This window comes from Natator depressus, chromosome 21, assembly GCF_965152275.1.
Source record: "Natator depressus isolate rNatDep1 chromosome 21, rNatDep2.hap1, whole genome shotgun sequence".
Classification (NCBI taxonomy): Eukaryota; Metazoa; Chordata; order Testudines; family Cheloniidae; genus Natator; species Natator depressus.
This window is the reverse complement of record NC_134254.1, coordinates 13,320,603-13,338,388: the sequence shown is the minus strand read 5'-3', so window position 1 is coordinate 13,338,388 and position 17,786 is coordinate 13,320,603. Positions and strand designations below refer to the sequence as shown.

The window sequence follows — 17,786 nt, the reverse complement described above, 5'->3', positions numbered from 1 at the left end:
CCAGGGAGTCCACAGAGCTCCAGGACTAGATTACCCCTAAACAAAGGGAGAGTTTGGATACTCTGGACATCTTAGCCAGTGCCATTTCTGCTCCTGCATATTCCAGATCAGTTGGCAAGCCGGAGGCGCTTGCTTTTACTTCATCATACATTTCTCCGGTGCCTTTCAAGGAATCCCAAGCCACTTTACAGACTGTGTGTAGGAATTTCTTCTTCCACCACGTCAGTGCAGTCGTTTCTGGGGTGGGATACAACAGTTATTCAGCAGCGCACTGCAACATGGTCCAAGAGCTCAGGGCAAGTTTATAACACTGGCTTGCCCTTGACTGAGCTTGCTGTTCACCTCAGTTCAGCTGCACCTGTTCTCAGCAATGTTAGTGTAGACTGGGGGAGCTGGGGGAAGTTCAGCACCACAGGGACAATCTCGCATGTGTTAGGCCCTGGCCGTGGTGTCTGTTGCCTCCCAACAGAGCAGCAGCAAATGACTGTGTCTCCTCCCTAGGTGTTGCTGTGTTTGCCTGGAAGGGGGAGTCGGAGGATGATTTCTGGTGGTGCATTGACCGTTGTGTTAACATGGATGGTTGGCAGGCCAACATGGTAATGGGAGCATTTCACAGCCTTTTCTCTACTCCTCCCCCGCAGAGTATTCCACGTCCTGTCCTCCTCCCCCAGAGCACTACTTTGCTTTCCAAGAGCTGCTGTTAATGGAAAATATATTAGATTACCTGGTGGTTTTCACTGTCCAGTCGTCCTCTTGTACGACAAGTCCCTGGGTATATCGGTGGAGCGTTTTTCTCCCTCTGCATTGAACAGGGCTGAATGCTGGTCAGAAAGGGGAGTTCCCAGAGATTGTGTGCTTCTCATGCTGTGTTTTAGAGCCTGTGACTAGATAGCCAAGGTGAACTGGCTGTGGGGAGGAGAGGAGACTTTTGCCTAGTCATATATCCTGCAGGTCTCAAGAGGCCTATAGATATTGTATGTATTGGGGTCTAAGCCATGCCCAAAATAGTCTGACTGAACTCAGTGACTGGAGTACAAAGCAGTCCCTGTGCTCCCCGGCTCAGCAGTATGTCCTGGCAGAGCCATGCTTGTGGGTCCTATAAAACTCGCATGCAGTTCATGGGGTGGCTTGTTCCCCCCCCCCAGTCCAGTTTCTTGGGATCTGCTCCCTGACTGGTATCAGTCTTCCTCCCTCACCTAGGAAACAAGCCCTTTAGCAAAGCTGTGTCTAAGCCTGTCCCCGGGACAGTTACCTTTTGAGTGGGGCATAGATTTCTTGGCTCCTTTGTGAGCATGTGCAATGTTTAGATATTAGTAATGCCTCTCAACCTAAAGATTGGAAGTGGTATACAAGCAACCCTTCCAGTCCCCCTGTGAGTCAGTAGTTATCCCATTTTACAGAGGGGAAACTGAGTCAAGTTATATGCCCAGAACCACACGACAAGTCTCTCACCTGGGAATAGAACCCAGGAGCAGAAATCCTCCTATCACCTCCTGTTTTAATGGGGCTTTTCTGTAGCTGACAGTGACCTGGCTTGCTGGCAGTGGAAGGACTGAATGTCCTTTGTGTTTCTCTGCATGTTCCCTAGATCCTGGATGATGGTGGAGATCTGACCCACTGGGTTTATAAGAAATATCCCAATGTTTTTAAGAAGATCCGTGGCATCGTAGAGGAGAGCGTGACTGGTGTGCACAGGTATTGGACCCAGGGGCAGCCAGAATTTAGCCCTTTCACCACTCTTTTGCTCATGGCAGGCAGCTGCTGTTTCTGTTCTCCATGGTATCTGCTCTTGCATGGTAGCTAGAAGAGACTAGCAGTCAATGTACTTTTTCTGGTCATGTGAGGTAAGGTCTGCAGGTTTCCCTGATCCTTGCTGTTTACACATGCACTATGATTGCCTCCAGGAAGTGACAGAAAATCGTAAAGGGCCTTAGGCTCTGAGTGTCAAGGTGCATGCTTTAGCTCTGCATTCACTTCCTCTGCTGAAAATGTTTGGCCTTGGATTGCATCTGTCCTGAGAGCCTGAGCAGCTGTGGATCTACGTGTTTTGTGGCAGTTTGCATCCGGGACTGCCAGCTCCCCATCGCTAGTGCTAGGCTAGGAGGTTACAGTGGTCCTGTCTTTCTCTGGGGCATGGTGTTAATTTGGATTCCGTTTGCTTTGCTGTGTGCAGAGCTCTAGTGTGTCTAGTGGAACGGTATCTGAAGTGTCCTTTCTCCCCGCAGGCTGTACCAGCTGTCCAAGGCTGGGAAACTGTGTGTCCCAGCCATGAATGTCAATGACTCTGTCACCAAACAGAAATTCGATAACCTGTACTGTTGCAGAGAGTCCATCTTGGACGGGTGAGTCTGATCCTTCAGGATACACAGCCATTCCCTTCCTTTAACTCATGCCGATAGATTGGTCTTTCTCTGGCTTCTGTGGCATTTCAATCAGACTCCGTCGTGTCCTAGTTGAATGGTGCAGTGTCTGGTCACATGATCAGCTGTCGCTTTGGAGTATCACCCCATGCAGACTGCTCTGTCTGGAACTGACTAATCCCAACACAGGTCTGTTTCTGTCTTGTAGCCTAAAGAGGACCACAGATGTGATGTTCGGAGGGAAACAAGTGGTGGTGTGTGGCTATGGTGAGGTGAGTTCCATGAACGAACGTGAGGCAGCATCTCTCCCTGATGCATAGTCAAGATCCATCCTTTCCCCAGTGTTCCTTATCTGCCTTTGATGAGCAATGACCTCTTACCCTTGCTAAGAGTAGGAGCGTTACGAAGAGTTCATACATAATAGAAGGAAACAGTGTCTCTCTAGACAGTTTTCCCAATGTCAGTGCATGGCTGACTGCTGATCCTGGAGAGAATTCTTTTCAAATCATGGGAAGATGGACGCCCACTCTGTCATGCTTGTGCAGGAAAGCCTTGCTAGAAGCTGCTGAGACATTATATACAAAGTCTCTGTTTCCCAGCTTGCTTGGAGATTTGTCTAAATTGCCATATTTCAATGCAGTTGTTGCTGGTAACACTCTGAATTGCCATACCGTGCCTGCCACAGTGTCAGAGCCATAGGGGTAATGGTGATTGGATTGGTGTGGAATGGAGCTCTGGACTGACTGCATCCCGCACTGCTGTATCCTTGGCTTTATAAAGCAGGCCTGTAATAATGAAATGATCCTCTTGTTGAGTGGTTTGAAACTCCCTGGGGTCTACAGAACTCCTGGATTTACGTTTATGGGGCGGGGGGTCGTGCTTGTAAATCCTTCTGGAAGAGGCGGCGCAAAGCAGGGATCTGACACCTAGCCCCGTTCGCATGCTGTCTGTATGTGTGTTTACCTTACAAGCTGTGTCCACTGCAGTGGAGGGCCTGGCGGTAGCAGTAAATGCTCTTCTCCCCAGGAATATGCGTACTAATTTGTTTATACACCAAAGGAGCCCAAACTTTGCCCAACCGAAAGGCTGTGTTGGCAATCTGCCGGGGACTCGAGAGTTGCATGTAATTTGCCTGTCTGCTCGGAGCAAGCTGCAGCATTGCATGCTGGGGGCTGTAGTCCCTCAGGGCTGCTTTGCCATATTAAATATGAGATGCCAGAAGCTGAACTATGGGGCCATACTGACTACCCCATACATGTGCTAAATAAAATAGGGGGTCTGTTACAAAGCTATAAACATACCCATGTTCTCTTTTTTAAAAAAAAGGCAGTTGGAGGTTAGTCCTGGCCCAGATCTGCATTTATTTGTTTTAAAAAGAAAAGTTCAGCTGTGATCTCTCCTCTGTGCGGCGTTGATGGCTGTTTCGACAGCTTAGGACATTCGTCTTAGAACCCTTGTACCTGCTGGATGCTATGCCCAGGCCGTGAATGCCAGCAGGTGATCTTGGAATGACACTTCTGGGAGGGGAAGACTGGGCTGAGAGGGGCCAAGTGCCTGTAGCCATGCCTACTGTAAAGCTGATGCAGCACATTCCTGTTCCCGAGCCAGGCTTTGAACTGAACGTTGGCATTAGGCAGATGTCTGCGATGAGAATCTCGCTCCTAGCGCTGCCACCTGTATAAACAAACGGGTGCAGCTTGTCCTGGGTCCTGTGTCTGGAGGCTCTTCATTGCATTGCAGGTTGGGAAGGGATGTTGCGCAGCTCTGAAAGCCCTTGGAGCCATAGTCAACATCACCGAGATTGACCCCATCTGTGCTCTCCAAGCCTGGTAAGAGATGAAGAGTTAAATGCTGCTGAGTGAGCACCTGTTCCTTTACTGTCTGTCTGGTCTTTGAGCTTCATCAGAGGGCTGACTTGAAGTCAGGCTGCTCGGGAAGAGCCTTCATCCACCCAGAACCTCATAACCCATGGCTAGTCTCATGAGAAAGTATACGTCTCTTGGGGACCTTCCATCATTTGTGCGCCCATTTGAGCTCCTGTATCCTTGGCCCAGGACAGCCAACTGGACTTAGAAACCTAGGTGCCTGAAAATTAGCTAAAATAGAAGAAAGGTGTGGGACTCCATAATGCTCTCCATGCCGTGTTGGGTGCACACTCCCAGGTCTCTCTCACTAGCCATGGCATTCACAACCACAAGCTCACACTGGTTCCTTTGCACATGGTCTACCTTGCACTTACTGCACTCAGGGTGTGGGTGGGAAGCCTGCTCCTCTGATGTTACTGATCAGAGTAGATTTTTAGCTATTCTGTTGCATTCCCTCCTGGCTTCACCTTTCCTGGTTGTGCTGTGCAGGCAGGCGGGGGTGTTACGGTTCATCTTCTCACTCTGCCCTTTTCCTTTCGCCAGCATGGATGGCTTCCGGGTGGTGAAACTCAATGAAGTGATCCGCCAGGTGGATGTGGTCATAACCTGCACAGGTACGGAGATTTGGGGGGAAAGGTGGTGGGTGATGCTTGCTTCAAGCTCCGTGGAACCGTTCCGGGGCCCGTGTACTTGGAACAGGAATCTCTATAGGACTTCCCTGCTCCACGCACATCTGAAAGTAGGTGACGGGCTCCAGTGACTGTGTGCATGGAGGATGTACTGATTCCTGTGCTTAGACATCTCAGTCAACATATTGCACACGCAGCGTGGGGGGTAGAACTGTGACCTTGGGCTCCCAAAATTGTGTGGAGGGAGCTAGAGCAGCTGCTCTACTAGTTTAGCCTGTGGAGGGAGCTGACCATGCCCGAGCAGGTCCCCTCTGGCACTTCACATAGCTAGGGGAGTAGTGAGCGTACAAGGGAAGACACTGGAGGGCAGGGTGAGGGGAAAACCCAATCCACTTCTGTGCTGGTGTCAAAATGTGAGCTCCACCTGCTGTCCTCAGTGCGTCCAGATGAGTCAAAGGGACTCCCCCTTACCTTGGGAAGGGTGAGATTGTGACGTAGGGAGTGCACTTTTTTTCTTGCCATTTTGGGCTCTCATTGCTGCCTCGGTGACCTCCCCCTCCACAGCCACCAATGGGAGCTCACCCTGAGGAGAGGCACTAGGAACTGATCTTCCCAAGACCACAGCCAGCTCATGTGCAGAGACCACACCCATGGCCCTCTGATCAGCAGAAAGTACAAGCGCTCCAGTACACCAGCCAGTCGTGTTCTGGCAGAGACTGAACCTTGCGCCTGGCTTTGGGGCAGAAATCTTCAGCACCAGCCATAGAGAGAGGGATCGGGAGGCACAAGTTACAGTTGTTTGGGCTCATATTAGCGTCCTCCCCTTTCTCTATAGGAAATAAGAACGTGGTGACCAGGGAACACTTGGACCGAATGAAGAACAGCTGCATTGTGTGTAACATGGGCCATTCCAACACTGAAATTGATGTGGTGAGTCTCTGCTGCTTACCTGCCCCATCAACCTTTCCAGCAGCGAGCCCATGAGTGCCTATCAATCTGCTCCTGACAGTCCCATGCTCCTGGGTTACCTCCTTCCCACTGGGACCCACTTGCCTTGGATCACAGGTAACTGACTCCTGCTTGTTTCTCTCCTCGCAGACCAGTCTCCGTACCCCGGAGCTGACCTGGGAGCGCGTCCGCTCACAGGTGGACCATGTCATCTGGCCAGATGGCAAACGGGTGGTCCTGCTGGCTGAGGTACGTCCTGGAAGTCAGGCCAGAGAAGCTGCAGCAGAGCATCTGGGCTAAAGCATCACATTGCAGGGGGTCCTGTGACTGTTCCTAGAGTTTCTGCATGCAGGAGATATTGTGGGCACTGGTTTGAGATTGGGATGTAGCTCAATACAAAGACTACAGAGTAACCTGTGTGGCTGGGAAGGTCTTTGAGCCTGGGGGGGAACGTGTAACCATGGACTATTGCAGCCAGAACTTTCTTGGTTTGATTTTTCTCAAAGGGGTGCAGGGTTACCTATCATACACACGGGTCTCTCAGCAACACAGTTACTAGCTGGCTTGCTCTTGCCCATCCGTGCAAGCCAGACCCAATATCTGTCTTGATTTGGGAAGGACCCAATGGCTACAAAACACTGCATTTCTCTTCCCTTTCCAGCTGGTCACTCCAACCTTCCTGGGCACCCCACAGGCCTTGCAGTTGGAGTGATTCTCTCTCTCCCTTTGTCAGGACCACACAGCTTCTCTGACCTTTAGCTAAGGACAGGAACTGCTCTCACCCATTTGGGTGGAAGGTTAGGGTCTCCAGGATAGCAAGATACTGCACCTTCTCAAATAGCTGGTCTGAGAGCATGACCTACCTCTGCCCCAGGAAGTGAGACTAGATATGGAGCGTGGACCCCTGGAGGTGAGGCAGTAATGAGGCTGGGCTCTTTGGCTCCATCAACTAGTGACCTGACTAAATGGGTGAATCTGAAGCATCGGGGTGAAAAAATTCCCCCCATTTTCATAACTCTAAACTGCCCCAGTATAATGAGTTCACTGTCCTTAACATGTCTTCATCCTGTTGACATTTTAGGGTCGTCTTCTCAATCTGAGCTGTTCAACAGTTCCCACCTTTGTTCTGTCCATCACAGCCACCACTCAGGTATGTAACTGGAACCATCAACACCTGCCCACCTTGCCTAATGCTGTATTTCGAGGTGTGGGGGTTAGTGTTTCAGGGCCTCATGCGGTCTTGGGATTCGACATAACCACTAAGCGGCAGGAGACGCTTTCTGTAACATACAACATTTCAACCATTTGGGTTTGCATTTTAAGTTGTTAGAGCATTTATTTCTTTGAACTTCTCTTTGAACTTCTCTTTGGATAAAATAAATTCTCAAATCTGTTTTTTGGCTCTGAGGTTAAAATGATTTAAATCATCCTCGGTTGCAATATTGCCTCGAATGGACAGCCATCACCACCACCCATTGCGTTTCTTGGCACGAGGCTGTCTCTGTAAACAGGATTATAAATAAATACAGCTGTGTGTTCAGCTCTTTGCCATACACAAAATCAAGGCAGTCCCTGCCCCGATCTAAGAGAAATGAAGGGAATGCAATACACTGGGAAATCCAGAAGTGGCGCATGGTTAAACTTGTTTTAAAGGAAACTCTCTACCTATGGGCATTGCAGAAGGGAGTTTTGGGGGGATTGTTACAGACCATTAGCTGCACTCCTTTCCCTTGATGCTGAGTTATTTTCATGCCAGTTGGAACACGTACAATGCCAGCATTTTGGACTAGCTGCTGTAAATTGGTGGAGTTTCAGTGGCTTCAAAGGAGCTTCTACCAGCTGGAGAGCTGGTCATTTGTCTTTCAAAGGGACACTATCAGGTTAAAATGAATGTCCATTTAAAACGAATTTCCTTGCCTGTTACTGACAGCCTTAGATTTTTACAAAAGATAATTTTATCACTGATTTACTTTTCCACCACGTCCAAGGGCTGTGCTTTTACCTAGCATTCAGGTGGGGGCACTGCAAACTGGGACTTGCTGGTCACTTTCTCTCTGGTTCTCCAGCACCAGGGACCCTGCAGTATTTGAGTCACCTGGCAAGGAGGTGAGGTTATCTTCCAAAGGGAAACATTTATCAGGAATGGGATTGTAAAGGGTTTTTACAAAAGCGAGACCTTGGACCCCACTCTCCTGCATTGCATGACATTGCATGCTGTTTTTGTGTGCCTACATGTCGTCAATATCACAACATCCGCACGTGTCATGGTCTGGCCTCTGGTCAGCTCTTCTCTGGCCCCGTGCTGTTGGTGAGCTCTGTACTGGTGACTGACTTGTCCTTTCTGATCTCTGCAGGCTCTAGCTCTGATTGAGCTCTACAATGCTCCCGAGGGACGTTACAAGCAAGACGTGTACCTGCTGCCTAAAAAGATGGGTGAGTAAAGGAAGCTACTTGAGTCCCGAGTTGAAGTTGTCCCCAGCCAACAGGGCTGTGAGGGATCTGATCAGGGCGCAGCAAAGCTGTTAGAGCAGTGTTTCTCAACCGGGGTACACAGAGGTCTTCTAGCGGATACATCAACTCATCTAGATATTTGCTTAGTTTTATAACAGGCTACATAACAAGCACTGGCAAAGTCAGTACAAACTAAAATTTCATACAGACAGTGACTTGTTTATACTGCTCTGTATACTGTACACTGAAATGTAAGTACAATATTTAGATTCCAACTGATTTATTTTATAATCATATGGTGTAAATAAGAAAGGAAGCAATTTTTCAGTAATCGCGTGTTGTGACACTTTTGTTTTTTTTGTCTGATTTTTGTAAGCAAGTAGATTTTAAGTGAGGTGTAACTTGTGGGTACACAAGACAAATCAGACTCCTGAAAGGGGTACAGTAGTCTGGAAAGGCTGAGAGCCACTGTGTTAGAGAAGCCACAGTCTCACCAGACTCTGCCGAGATCTCTGATCTATGTTTCCTGCTCCTATAAGGAGCAACTTATGTAAGCTAACTGTGCACGATTGTTCGGCAGAGATTGCAGGAGGCAAGAAGTTTGGGGTGATGCGTATGTACTGTAAGCAAATTGGCTGTTTTGTGCAACAGGCTGGATTGGACCTGTTGCCATTCACTCCCAAACCTTTTCCTGAAACCCCAGGAGCTAGTGACTGCTTGTCCTACCCAGCAGTGTTTTAAGCTAGATGCCCTGTCTGATTGTTTTTCTGACTGAATGTGAGAGTCAACAAGATGCTTTTAAATATTGGGGCCGAGAAACTTAGCAGGAAACTGTAGGCCAGAGGTCCCCAACGCGGTGCCTGCAGATGCCATGGCGCCCGCCTACTGACAAGGGAGCGCTTTCGCCGGACAACCCGCAGCTGCCGGACAACCAGCCGCCGAAATGCTGCCCAGAAGCGGCAACGCCAAGAAGCGGCTTCTTGGCGGCATTTCAGCAGCGACGCTTCCTGATGACGTCGCTTCTCAGCGGCTGGTTGTCCAGCGCCCGCCACACTCTTCTGGAAACATGAATATGCTATAGCAAGAGAAAGGTTGGGGACCACTGCTGTAGGCGATTTCAAGGTCAGGCTGTCTTTCACATCAGCTCAAGGTGTGGTGGTGGAAGTGAGTGAGCTGCACAAGTGGGAAGTGCAAGAGAGGACTACTGAAGAAACATTTGCCAGTAAGTGGCCTTTCTTGGCACGCTTGAGGCTTGGCTAAATACATAATTTCCCCAGTGGCCTGTAACTGCCCTGATCAGTCATTTAAATACCCACTTATTCCTCTAATGCATTGTAATGGGGTCGGCACCCACCTCTCGTGAGCGCCCCCCTCTGGTTGGGTTTGTCCGTGGTCTTTAAACCAGTCCTAGCCCTGCCTTCGGGCTGTCCCCCCCACCCCTCCCCGGGCTTCCTCGTTGGAGGCAATGGTTTTGCCCCTTAGTCTGTTTTGGCCCCAGTCTGTCAGGAGGCCCAGCTGAAGTTCAGTCCCCTTCTGGGGGTTTAGTGCTGTCCAATTGTAGGCCCTTCTCCAGTGGCCTATGGGGGGACCTGGGCCCGCCCACTACTCTGGGCCCTGGCCTTCACCAGCGTCTTAGCCTTAGCTCAGGGCTCTTCTAAGCTCAGGCCCAGTAGCCAGCCAGGAGCTCTCCCGTGCTCCCCCGTCCCAACTAGCACTGGGCTGTCTGTCGTGTTGCAGTTCCTTCAGCCAGCGACATCATCTACGCTCTTCCAGCTCTAGTGACGAACTGCCCTGGGTTTGGTTCTGGCCTCTGTAGCTCCTTTTTATATGGTCCTCCTGGCCGCTGACAGGCCATTCCAGCAGCCCCTCTGATTGATTGCTTCCTTGCAACCACTCTAGGCTGCTTGGAGGACCTGTCCACTGCTCCTTTTCTGGGATGAGTGTGGCAGGAACCTGAGACCTCCAGCAGGGGCCTTTGGGCCTAGTCCACCCCATCACATGCATATTAACTCTCTGAGTGGTGATTCGGCTTTCCAGGGCTCTTAGTTTATTGTTACTTAGAGCACAGGGTCTGCCATGCTGGATTGATCAATCTAATCTGGCAGTGTCCAGTGCCAGCCCTGTCAGAGGAAGGCATAAAACTCCTATAGTTGAAGCACCACTCCATGGAGCAGTTACTTCCTGACCTTACAGTGGTGATGCTTTTATTCTGAAAGATGAGGCTTGAGAGCCCTTGTAGTTTTCAGAGCTCATTCTGCTTGTCTGCTTCTATCCCTCTCCCCTGCCCCTCCATCTATCATGTCTAGATAGCAGGCAGGGATGGATTGTCTATTACTCTGTTTAGTGTCTAATACATTGGACAAGTACTACCATAATGAACATGGTTAATAATAATATAGTTGCAGATGCTTTCCGTATGACATGTGCAATCCTTTTTTCAATTCAAGTCTGCGCTGTTTACCCCATTGCGTTAATATTAGATATTTTTTGCAGGTGGGGTAGAGTTTGCTCCATGCTAACATTGAAGAGCCTGAAAAGTTAGATTCTAAAATGACTTGAGTTCTGGACACAAACACTTGAATATGCTTATTTTTACTGAACTCGTTACACTGGGAATCAGTGAACAAGTTGTTAAAATCTGTGCAGTTTTCTCCTAGCCTAAGATGTGCCCTGCTAAGATGCACCTTGGCCTGAAATTTGATCGCACCTCTGAACTCCTCATGAGATTTTACATTGGCCTTATCCTGAAGTCTCTAGAGTCTAATACCTTGCCCATCATTGTAGTATTTGAGTGCCTTCCAGTCGTGCATTAAGTGACGTGCCTTAACATCTGTCGTGTGTTTGTTGGTACTGTTGAATGTGTTCCCGGCCATCAAACTCAATTGCCCATGGCTTCATATTTGCTCTTCTCAGATGAATACGTTGCCAGCTTGCACCTGCCTTCATTTGATGCCCATCTGACAGAACTAACAGATGATCAAGCGAAATACCTGGGACTCAACAAAAATGGGCCTTTCAAACCCAACTATTACAGGTAAGACCTGTGTGAGGGGGATAAAGAATCTATCCTCTGGTACCTTCTGAGGCCTCTTCCAGCAGTAGCGGCATGGATTGTGCCTCTTTATTGCAGTGGGGTGTGGAGATATCCTGCTGCTTGTTGGGGCAGGGTAATGCCATCTGGGGGTTGGGATATGGACCAGCTGTCTGCTTAGCTAGTTCTGGGTTGGATGATAGTCACCCAGACTGTGAGTACAGCTGGTGTTTGGCAGGGTTGGGGAAGAACTGCACTGGAGAGGGACAAGTACTTCCGGATACATGGAGGTGATGGCTGCTCTCTGAAGGTGCCAGATGTCGCACCGATGGTGTGGCTTCTAGTATGGTACCTGTTGCCTGACTCTGGTCTCCTTTCCTTGTGTTTCAGATACTGATGGACCATAACATCTAAGGACCAGACCACACAAGACAACTTTAGAGAAATTATTTTTAAAGATCATTTTATTTTGTTTTACTCTTTTCTTTTTTTAAAAGCTGTTGGTTTTTTTTCTTTTATCTGTCTGATTTTAATGTCACTTTGTTTTACATTTTCACATGATCGCGTCTCTCTGTATGTCTGATCTTGGCAGACAACCTGGGATTTGCTTACTGCTTTATGACTGAAACCTGGCCGGTGGTTTCAGACTTTCACTCATGGGAAGGGTTTCCTTTCCTGAGTATGAAGGGCAATTCATTCCCACAGTGGGTTTTTATCTTTCCAGTGTACCTTAGTCAGGATATTTGCAAACACTGAGATACTGTACTGTTTGTTTGTTTTTTTCTGTGTGGAATTATCTGCAACTTCTAAATTGCCTTAATGAGCCCAGTTTTTAGCTGCTAGAGCAATGCTCCTATCCCTGTGTTGGAGCAGAGTGGCACCTAGTGGCCAGTTAGGGTAAAGGTGTGTGACCCCAGACCGGGTTTCCTATGTGAACTTAGGAAGATGGTATGGTGCCTGGTACGGATAAGCCCAGGTGAGTGTTAACTAGTCTATTTCAGGGTGCTAGTCTGAATCTGAATGGGGATCACCTACCCATCAGACTCCTTGTCCTTCCTAGGTTTTAAACTGCATCTTATTTGACTTCAGACCATTTTTCTTTTCTTTTCCGAGTCTAAAATGTTGTTTCAAAGGAGAAAGTGTTTCCAAGTGGGAACTCTGTGGAATAGTCGGGCAGCTGAGAGCATGCAGCAGCCCGTTCAGCCATGGGCAGGGCAGGCCTGGCCAGAGAGGGGCCAGCATATGACACCTCCCGTGAACTCCTCCATGTGTTGAACACAGATGACCCTTTCTGCTCCTGTCCCCTTAACGTGCAGAGTGCAGGGGATGTTCTGATGACATAGCAACTTTTCCATCAGCTTTACCGGCGAGCTGTCATGTTGAAATCAAAATCCTCCAGTCAGTGGACCATTCTGTAAAGCACTTGGCTCCACTCAGAGCCAATGACTGTGGGAGGTGGAATCCCTAGCTAGCTGCACTGCTGTCTTCTAAAGCGGTCAGCCAATCACCTCTTCCTTCCCCAGCCCAGAAGGTGGCAGGTTGTCTTATTTCATCTGGTTCACCACGTTACGGTCCCACTATGGAAGGGCCTGATGCCCCATGGTTTTCAGGCCTGTGTTCCAGGCTTAGCTCAACAAAGAGCACAGCACAACAATCCAGATTCCAATTCATTGCTCAGTGGCATGTAAAAGGGAAGGAGTTTCAGCTGCAGTGGCCTAAAGGCTCAGCTCCAGCTAACAAGGGTGTTTCTGCTGAGTATATGGCGTCAGTCCAGCACTTCACGAATGTACAGGTACAAAGACAATCGAGACGCTGCAGCTGGGTGTAGCAAACACCCTTGACCTGCCCTGTGCTCCCTTGTCACCCTCGCCCAAGTACACAAGATCCATTCCTAGCACCACCTCTGAGGAACCTCCCTGTGTGTGTTTATGGGCGACCCCGGCTGCTTTCCCTCTCTGGGAGCAAATAGCTCCCTTCTGATAACAGGGGCGGGATTAAGATTTCATCCTCCAAAACCTTCCAGAACTTCCAATAATTCCCCCTTATTCCTCCAGACTCTTCTTCACAAGCTTGCCCAGCTCCTTGATCATCTTCTTCTTTCTTGCCCCCCTCCTTGATAGATTCTTGGTTTCTCATTGACTCACTGCTGCATTGGGCTGACTCAGACTGCCAGGGCTGGTTCCCAATGACCTTACCGAGTCTGCCCATGTACTCCCCCCCCCTGCCCCCCATAACCTGAATTTCCAGCAAGATGCAGCTGGGTTTGGAGTGTTGAGCCCAGGATCCTTTGGGGGCCCTGCTCTCCTTTCCTTGCTCAGGGAAGAGGACATGGCCAGGAGCACAGGGAAGCTCCCGCTCAATCATTGCTCCAGTCCAGGGGGTTTGCCCCCATGCCACAACTCCCGGCTTTCTTTCTCCCTCTGCACTTCCTGCTCACATAGAAGTTCTAGTGTCCCAGAGCAGGCTTGGTTCTCCCACTCTAAGCCAAACAGAGTTTATGTACCATCCTAAATGTTCTCTGTCATGACTGTTGGGAGGGGCCCCTCTGTTCCATTTGTCTGTCTCAGTGTTAGAGTGTCAATAGGAATCATAGCTTAAGGGCTCCATCTCTGTATAAGCCATGTAAAGAAAAAGACACAGGGGAACAATTGGTCTTATGCCTAGAGAAGCCTTGATTCTGTCAGAGGGAGCATGTTAGCACCAATCCGGGTGAGATAGGTTTATTTTGTATATGAATGATTTTTAATGGATGCAATATTAATCCTTGCAGATGAGCAATAAATCATTAAAGTCTAATTTAAAAATGATCAGAAAAACACTTCTTTCCTTGTGAGGTTTTGTTTCAAGGTCTAACATGGTGGCCTTCAGATCCGTGAATCAGTTGCTATTACTGAAGGCACAAGAACAGAGCTACTTGTCCACTTAAAATCACAGACCACACAAACAAATTGTGGTGCACCTCACTTATGACACCTTAGATGGTGGCATGTGACTGCAGTAATTAACTGGTCATGTCCTTGTAGATGTCAGCTCGTCACCCATAGACCTAAAAATCTCTCCCTCTACAGTTGCTAGATTCATGAAAACACCGTGGAACTCTTCTGTGTATGTAGATTAGCACCAGTGAGAGAGGATCTGTCATTGGGCTTTGTTATAATACCACATAAGAATTTTTAACATCCTGTATATTGGGCTCATTACCATGGCCAGCAAATTAAAACCGGCCTCCTTTTGAGGTTATCATCTTCTCCTTCTCCCCCCGGCCCCCAAGGGAATCTGCTGTTTAGCTCTGCCTTTGACCCACTGCCATCTAGTTTTGTATTTAACCTGAGTGTCCCTTTAAGATCTTTCTTGAGATGCCTAAAAGCCCCGTGCTTTGCAGTACTGTCACATGGGTGAGGACTGAGCTGTCACTTTCTATGAACCCATCGCTGATGACCAGCCTCCCTGAACTTCCCTGGGGTCCTTTCTGCTCGGCTGCTTTCAGTGGGTGCTGTATGGATTTGAGATGCCGAAGTGCTAATCAGTCCCTCATTTTGGTGCTCCCTGAAGACAATGGGTTCAAAATCTCAAAACTTCCTTTCTCCCTGGTCTTGTCTTACATAGAACAGTTCAAATTAATCTACAAATCTAACCAACTCCCTGGACCTCTTTTGCCTAAGAGCAATGTACAGAGGGGCAATGTGCTAGGGGAGAAAAAGTGGGATGGGTGATCTGGTTTGTATTCTTAGGTCTGGTACTTAACGTGCCTCAGTTTACCTGCTGTACAGCAGGGATAACTTTTACCCTCTGTAAAGCACTGAGATCTGTGCATAGACAATGCTAAAGTGTTAACAGGTTAAGACTGTACTGTCTCAAAGTATATATCTCTCAATCTCTAATGAGATAATTCACTGCAGTCCTGTTTGAAATCTAAGGAGCCCTTCATGAACCTCTGTTGCAGTCACATGTCTGCACTGCCAGGCCTCCTCTCTGTCTGCTCTGTTCTTGTGAGGTTGTAGGGTATTGAAACTGACAAGAATCCTGTTCTGGTGATTTCAGAGAATAACAGTTTTGTCAGTTTCACCATCATGCCTACTGCAATGAATTTTGCTGTGTGGGGTCAGAGTGGGATGCTGAGAACCACAGGGCCCTGCGTTAGTCTGGCCTGCTGGTACTAATAGCTCATTTTCCATGATGAAAATATGGGCATCCTAATGCAACCTTTTAAAAAGGGTAGGAGTTTAGGCTTTAAAATGTTAACTTCAGCAATGCATGTGTCCTCTAAAACTATATTGAACCAAACCAAGGCTGCTTATAGATGGATCACTTACGGCAACTTAAAGCCCTGTCTGCACCTGAACCTTTTGCTGTTGCAACTGCTTGTTGTTCTTGGAAGCTGCCTTGCATTCGTGTGCAAAGCTGCTTCCTGTGGTGAGTAGACATTCCTACTCCCACGGCCACTGCTCCAAACCAATGCGGTGCAATTGGAGTTCCCCTCTCCTAGGACTAAGTCACTGGGTTAATCAGACAGATGGTTGGCAGGAGTTAAAGGTTACACAGGAAATTACTTCCATAGGATGGGACTCGGGAGACCTTCTTTTTAATCTCAGCTCTGCCACTGGCCTGCTGGTGACCCAGGGCAAGTCACTTCTTTCTGTGTCTCAGTTGCCCCATCTGTAAAACAGGAATAATGATACGGACGGGTAGGAGTGAAGTAGCTGGGCTATATGGAGAGGCCCAGAGGAACATCCTTACTCTGAGCCTGGCTCAGGCCCCTTGCAGGAGCCTAGAGTGATCTCGAGCCAGAGGGGCACTTAATTCAACTACAGTCCATTAAATGAAATGGAGCTTGTAGAAATGATTGAATAAATAAAGGGAAAAAAACTCCCTTCCCTTGAGTTCCCAACCCACCACTCCTCATAGCAGAGTCTCAGCCAAGCAGGCAACAGAGCACCTGACTGCCTGGAGACTGAGGACTTGTGCAGGCTAGTGTCAGTCTAAGTATAATGCAGGCTAACACAGTGGCTTTGTACCTTTCCAGTGGCTATACTAGGTTTGAGTGCTCCTGGCACTGAGGTAACAGACGTGCTCCTGGTTCAGTCCCGGTAAATGATCCAGTGCTGCATAAACAGGGAGGGGGAACAAATACATGTGCAGAGGTGTAAATAGCCACTGTATCCCATAGACACTGCAGCGGCTCTAGAGAGGGGCACTGGGAATTTGGGGGTGATATGCACACCTAGTATTGAATTTGAACTAAAGCAGCATCCCCCATGCACAGGCAATGCAGCAGCTGCCACACAGCATGGGGAGAGGGGTCTGTGAGCTTGGTTCAAAATAGGCCTCCGGACAGCCTGAAAGAATTCTGGACCGAGCTGCAACTAGCATCAAGTTTCCAGAGGGATGGACGCTTTACCCGTGCGGATCATCGTGTGGGAAGCACCGATCTAACCAAAAGGTAACGATAAACCACCCGACAGGGCAGTGAGTGTGAGGGGAAGTGAGCAGGTGATGCAATGACTGGTGTGCAGTCTGGTCTTAATGTCATTGTAATGATTCCCTCCCCAAGGCTCTTGGGAAGCTGTTTGGTATGAAAGCCACCTCCAACTTCGCTAGCATGAACAAATGCAGCTGATGCCTGGGAAAAGGGAGAGGGAGAGAAAATCGTGGTCATGTCAACCTTTTGGAGGGTGATCAAAGCTGTTTAAAAGCTAGGAGGGAAGGGTAGAACTGGTGTCAAGGAAAACAAATGCCACCCGCAGCCACCTCCAACCTTAAGCTGTGTCTGTGAGGTCCCTCAAAGGCAAGGGGTGTCAGCACTGACCAAGAGGAGGCCGTGGTCTGAAGTCAGTGGGTTTGATTCTCCCCTTGCGTACCTGGGGTAGCTGTTGCTCTCTTGAGTGGACTCCAGGTCCCTCACGTGAAAGCACCGTTGTTCGAGTCTGCAGGGGCCTGGTGAAAGATACGAGCCGGCTGCAGGACTGAGTAGGTGGGTGGCCATCCCAGAGGATAAAAGATGTATTTCTCGCACCAGCTAAGGGCGTGTGATTTTTGGAGCTCGAGAAGTACGATGCTGGGCCTGGCCTGGCTGGGGGTTGCGGCATTTATCCAGGAACTGGCTTGAGGCTGCCTCGCGTTTGCTCGGGGCCAGGGCGGGGCCGGCGTGCCCTGCGGCTTGGTGAGACGCCCAGGAGGCTGTGGTGTGGCGCGCGGAAGTGCGGGGTTGGCACAGCTCTGGTTTGAAGATCCAGCGGCGGGCGCCTCTTGCCTGAGGGCGGAGGGCACCCCAGCCGGAAGGGTGCTGGGCTGTAGGGCCCTCTCCCCCGTGGGCCTCCCCCCTCGGCCTGGGAGCAGGACCCAGGCGTCCGGGGTTGATTTGCGGCTTTTGAAGGGGGAGGGGTTGGCTCTGCTGGATGCTGATGTGATGGCAGCTCTAGCCCCAGAGGTGCCCTAGGGCAAGACCATGGGGGGACAAGCCAGCAGCCCCCCCCCCCCCCCAGCAGCCAGCGCAGGCACTGAA

The 17,786-nt window shown here is 49.3% G+C and overlaps 1 protein-coding gene across 3 annotated transcripts in view; it reads left to right on the top strand.

Moving 5' to 3' along the window:
• The window catches only part of AHCYL1 (adenosylhomocysteinase like 1), a 45,734-nt gene extending 31,650 nt beyond the window's left edge, over positions 1 to 14,084 (top strand). The window contains exons 6-17 of one of the 3 annotated variants that reach the window (XM_074936375.1): positions 502 to 596; positions 1,589 to 1,695; positions 2,226 to 2,342; positions 2,569 to 2,632; positions 4,101 to 4,189; positions 4,769 to 4,839; positions 5,690 to 5,784; positions 5,953 to 6,051; positions 6,884 to 6,952; positions 8,157 to 8,235; positions 11,167 to 11,287; positions 11,675 to 14,084. In XM_074936375.1, coding sequence (XP_074792476.1) covers positions 502 to 596; positions 1,589 to 1,695; positions 2,226 to 2,342; positions 2,569 to 2,632; positions 4,101 to 4,189; positions 4,769 to 4,839; positions 5,690 to 5,784; positions 5,953 to 6,051; positions 6,884 to 6,952; positions 8,157 to 8,235; positions 11,167 to 11,287; positions 11,675 to 11,681 — 1,013 coding nt within the window. In that variant the 3' untranslated portion in view covers positions 11,682 to 14,084. Of the gene's footprint in view, positions 1 to 501; positions 597 to 1,588; positions 1,696 to 2,225; positions 2,343 to 2,568; positions 2,633 to 4,100; positions 4,190 to 4,768; positions 4,840 to 5,689; positions 5,785 to 5,952; positions 6,052 to 6,883; positions 6,953 to 8,156; positions 8,236 to 11,166; positions 11,292 to 11,674 lie in introns of those variants that run through there. The other 2 variants (XM_074936377.1, XM_074936376.1) reach the window with 2 other exon arrangements.
• The last annotated feature ends 3,702 nt before the right edge of the window (positions 14,085 to 17,786 follow it).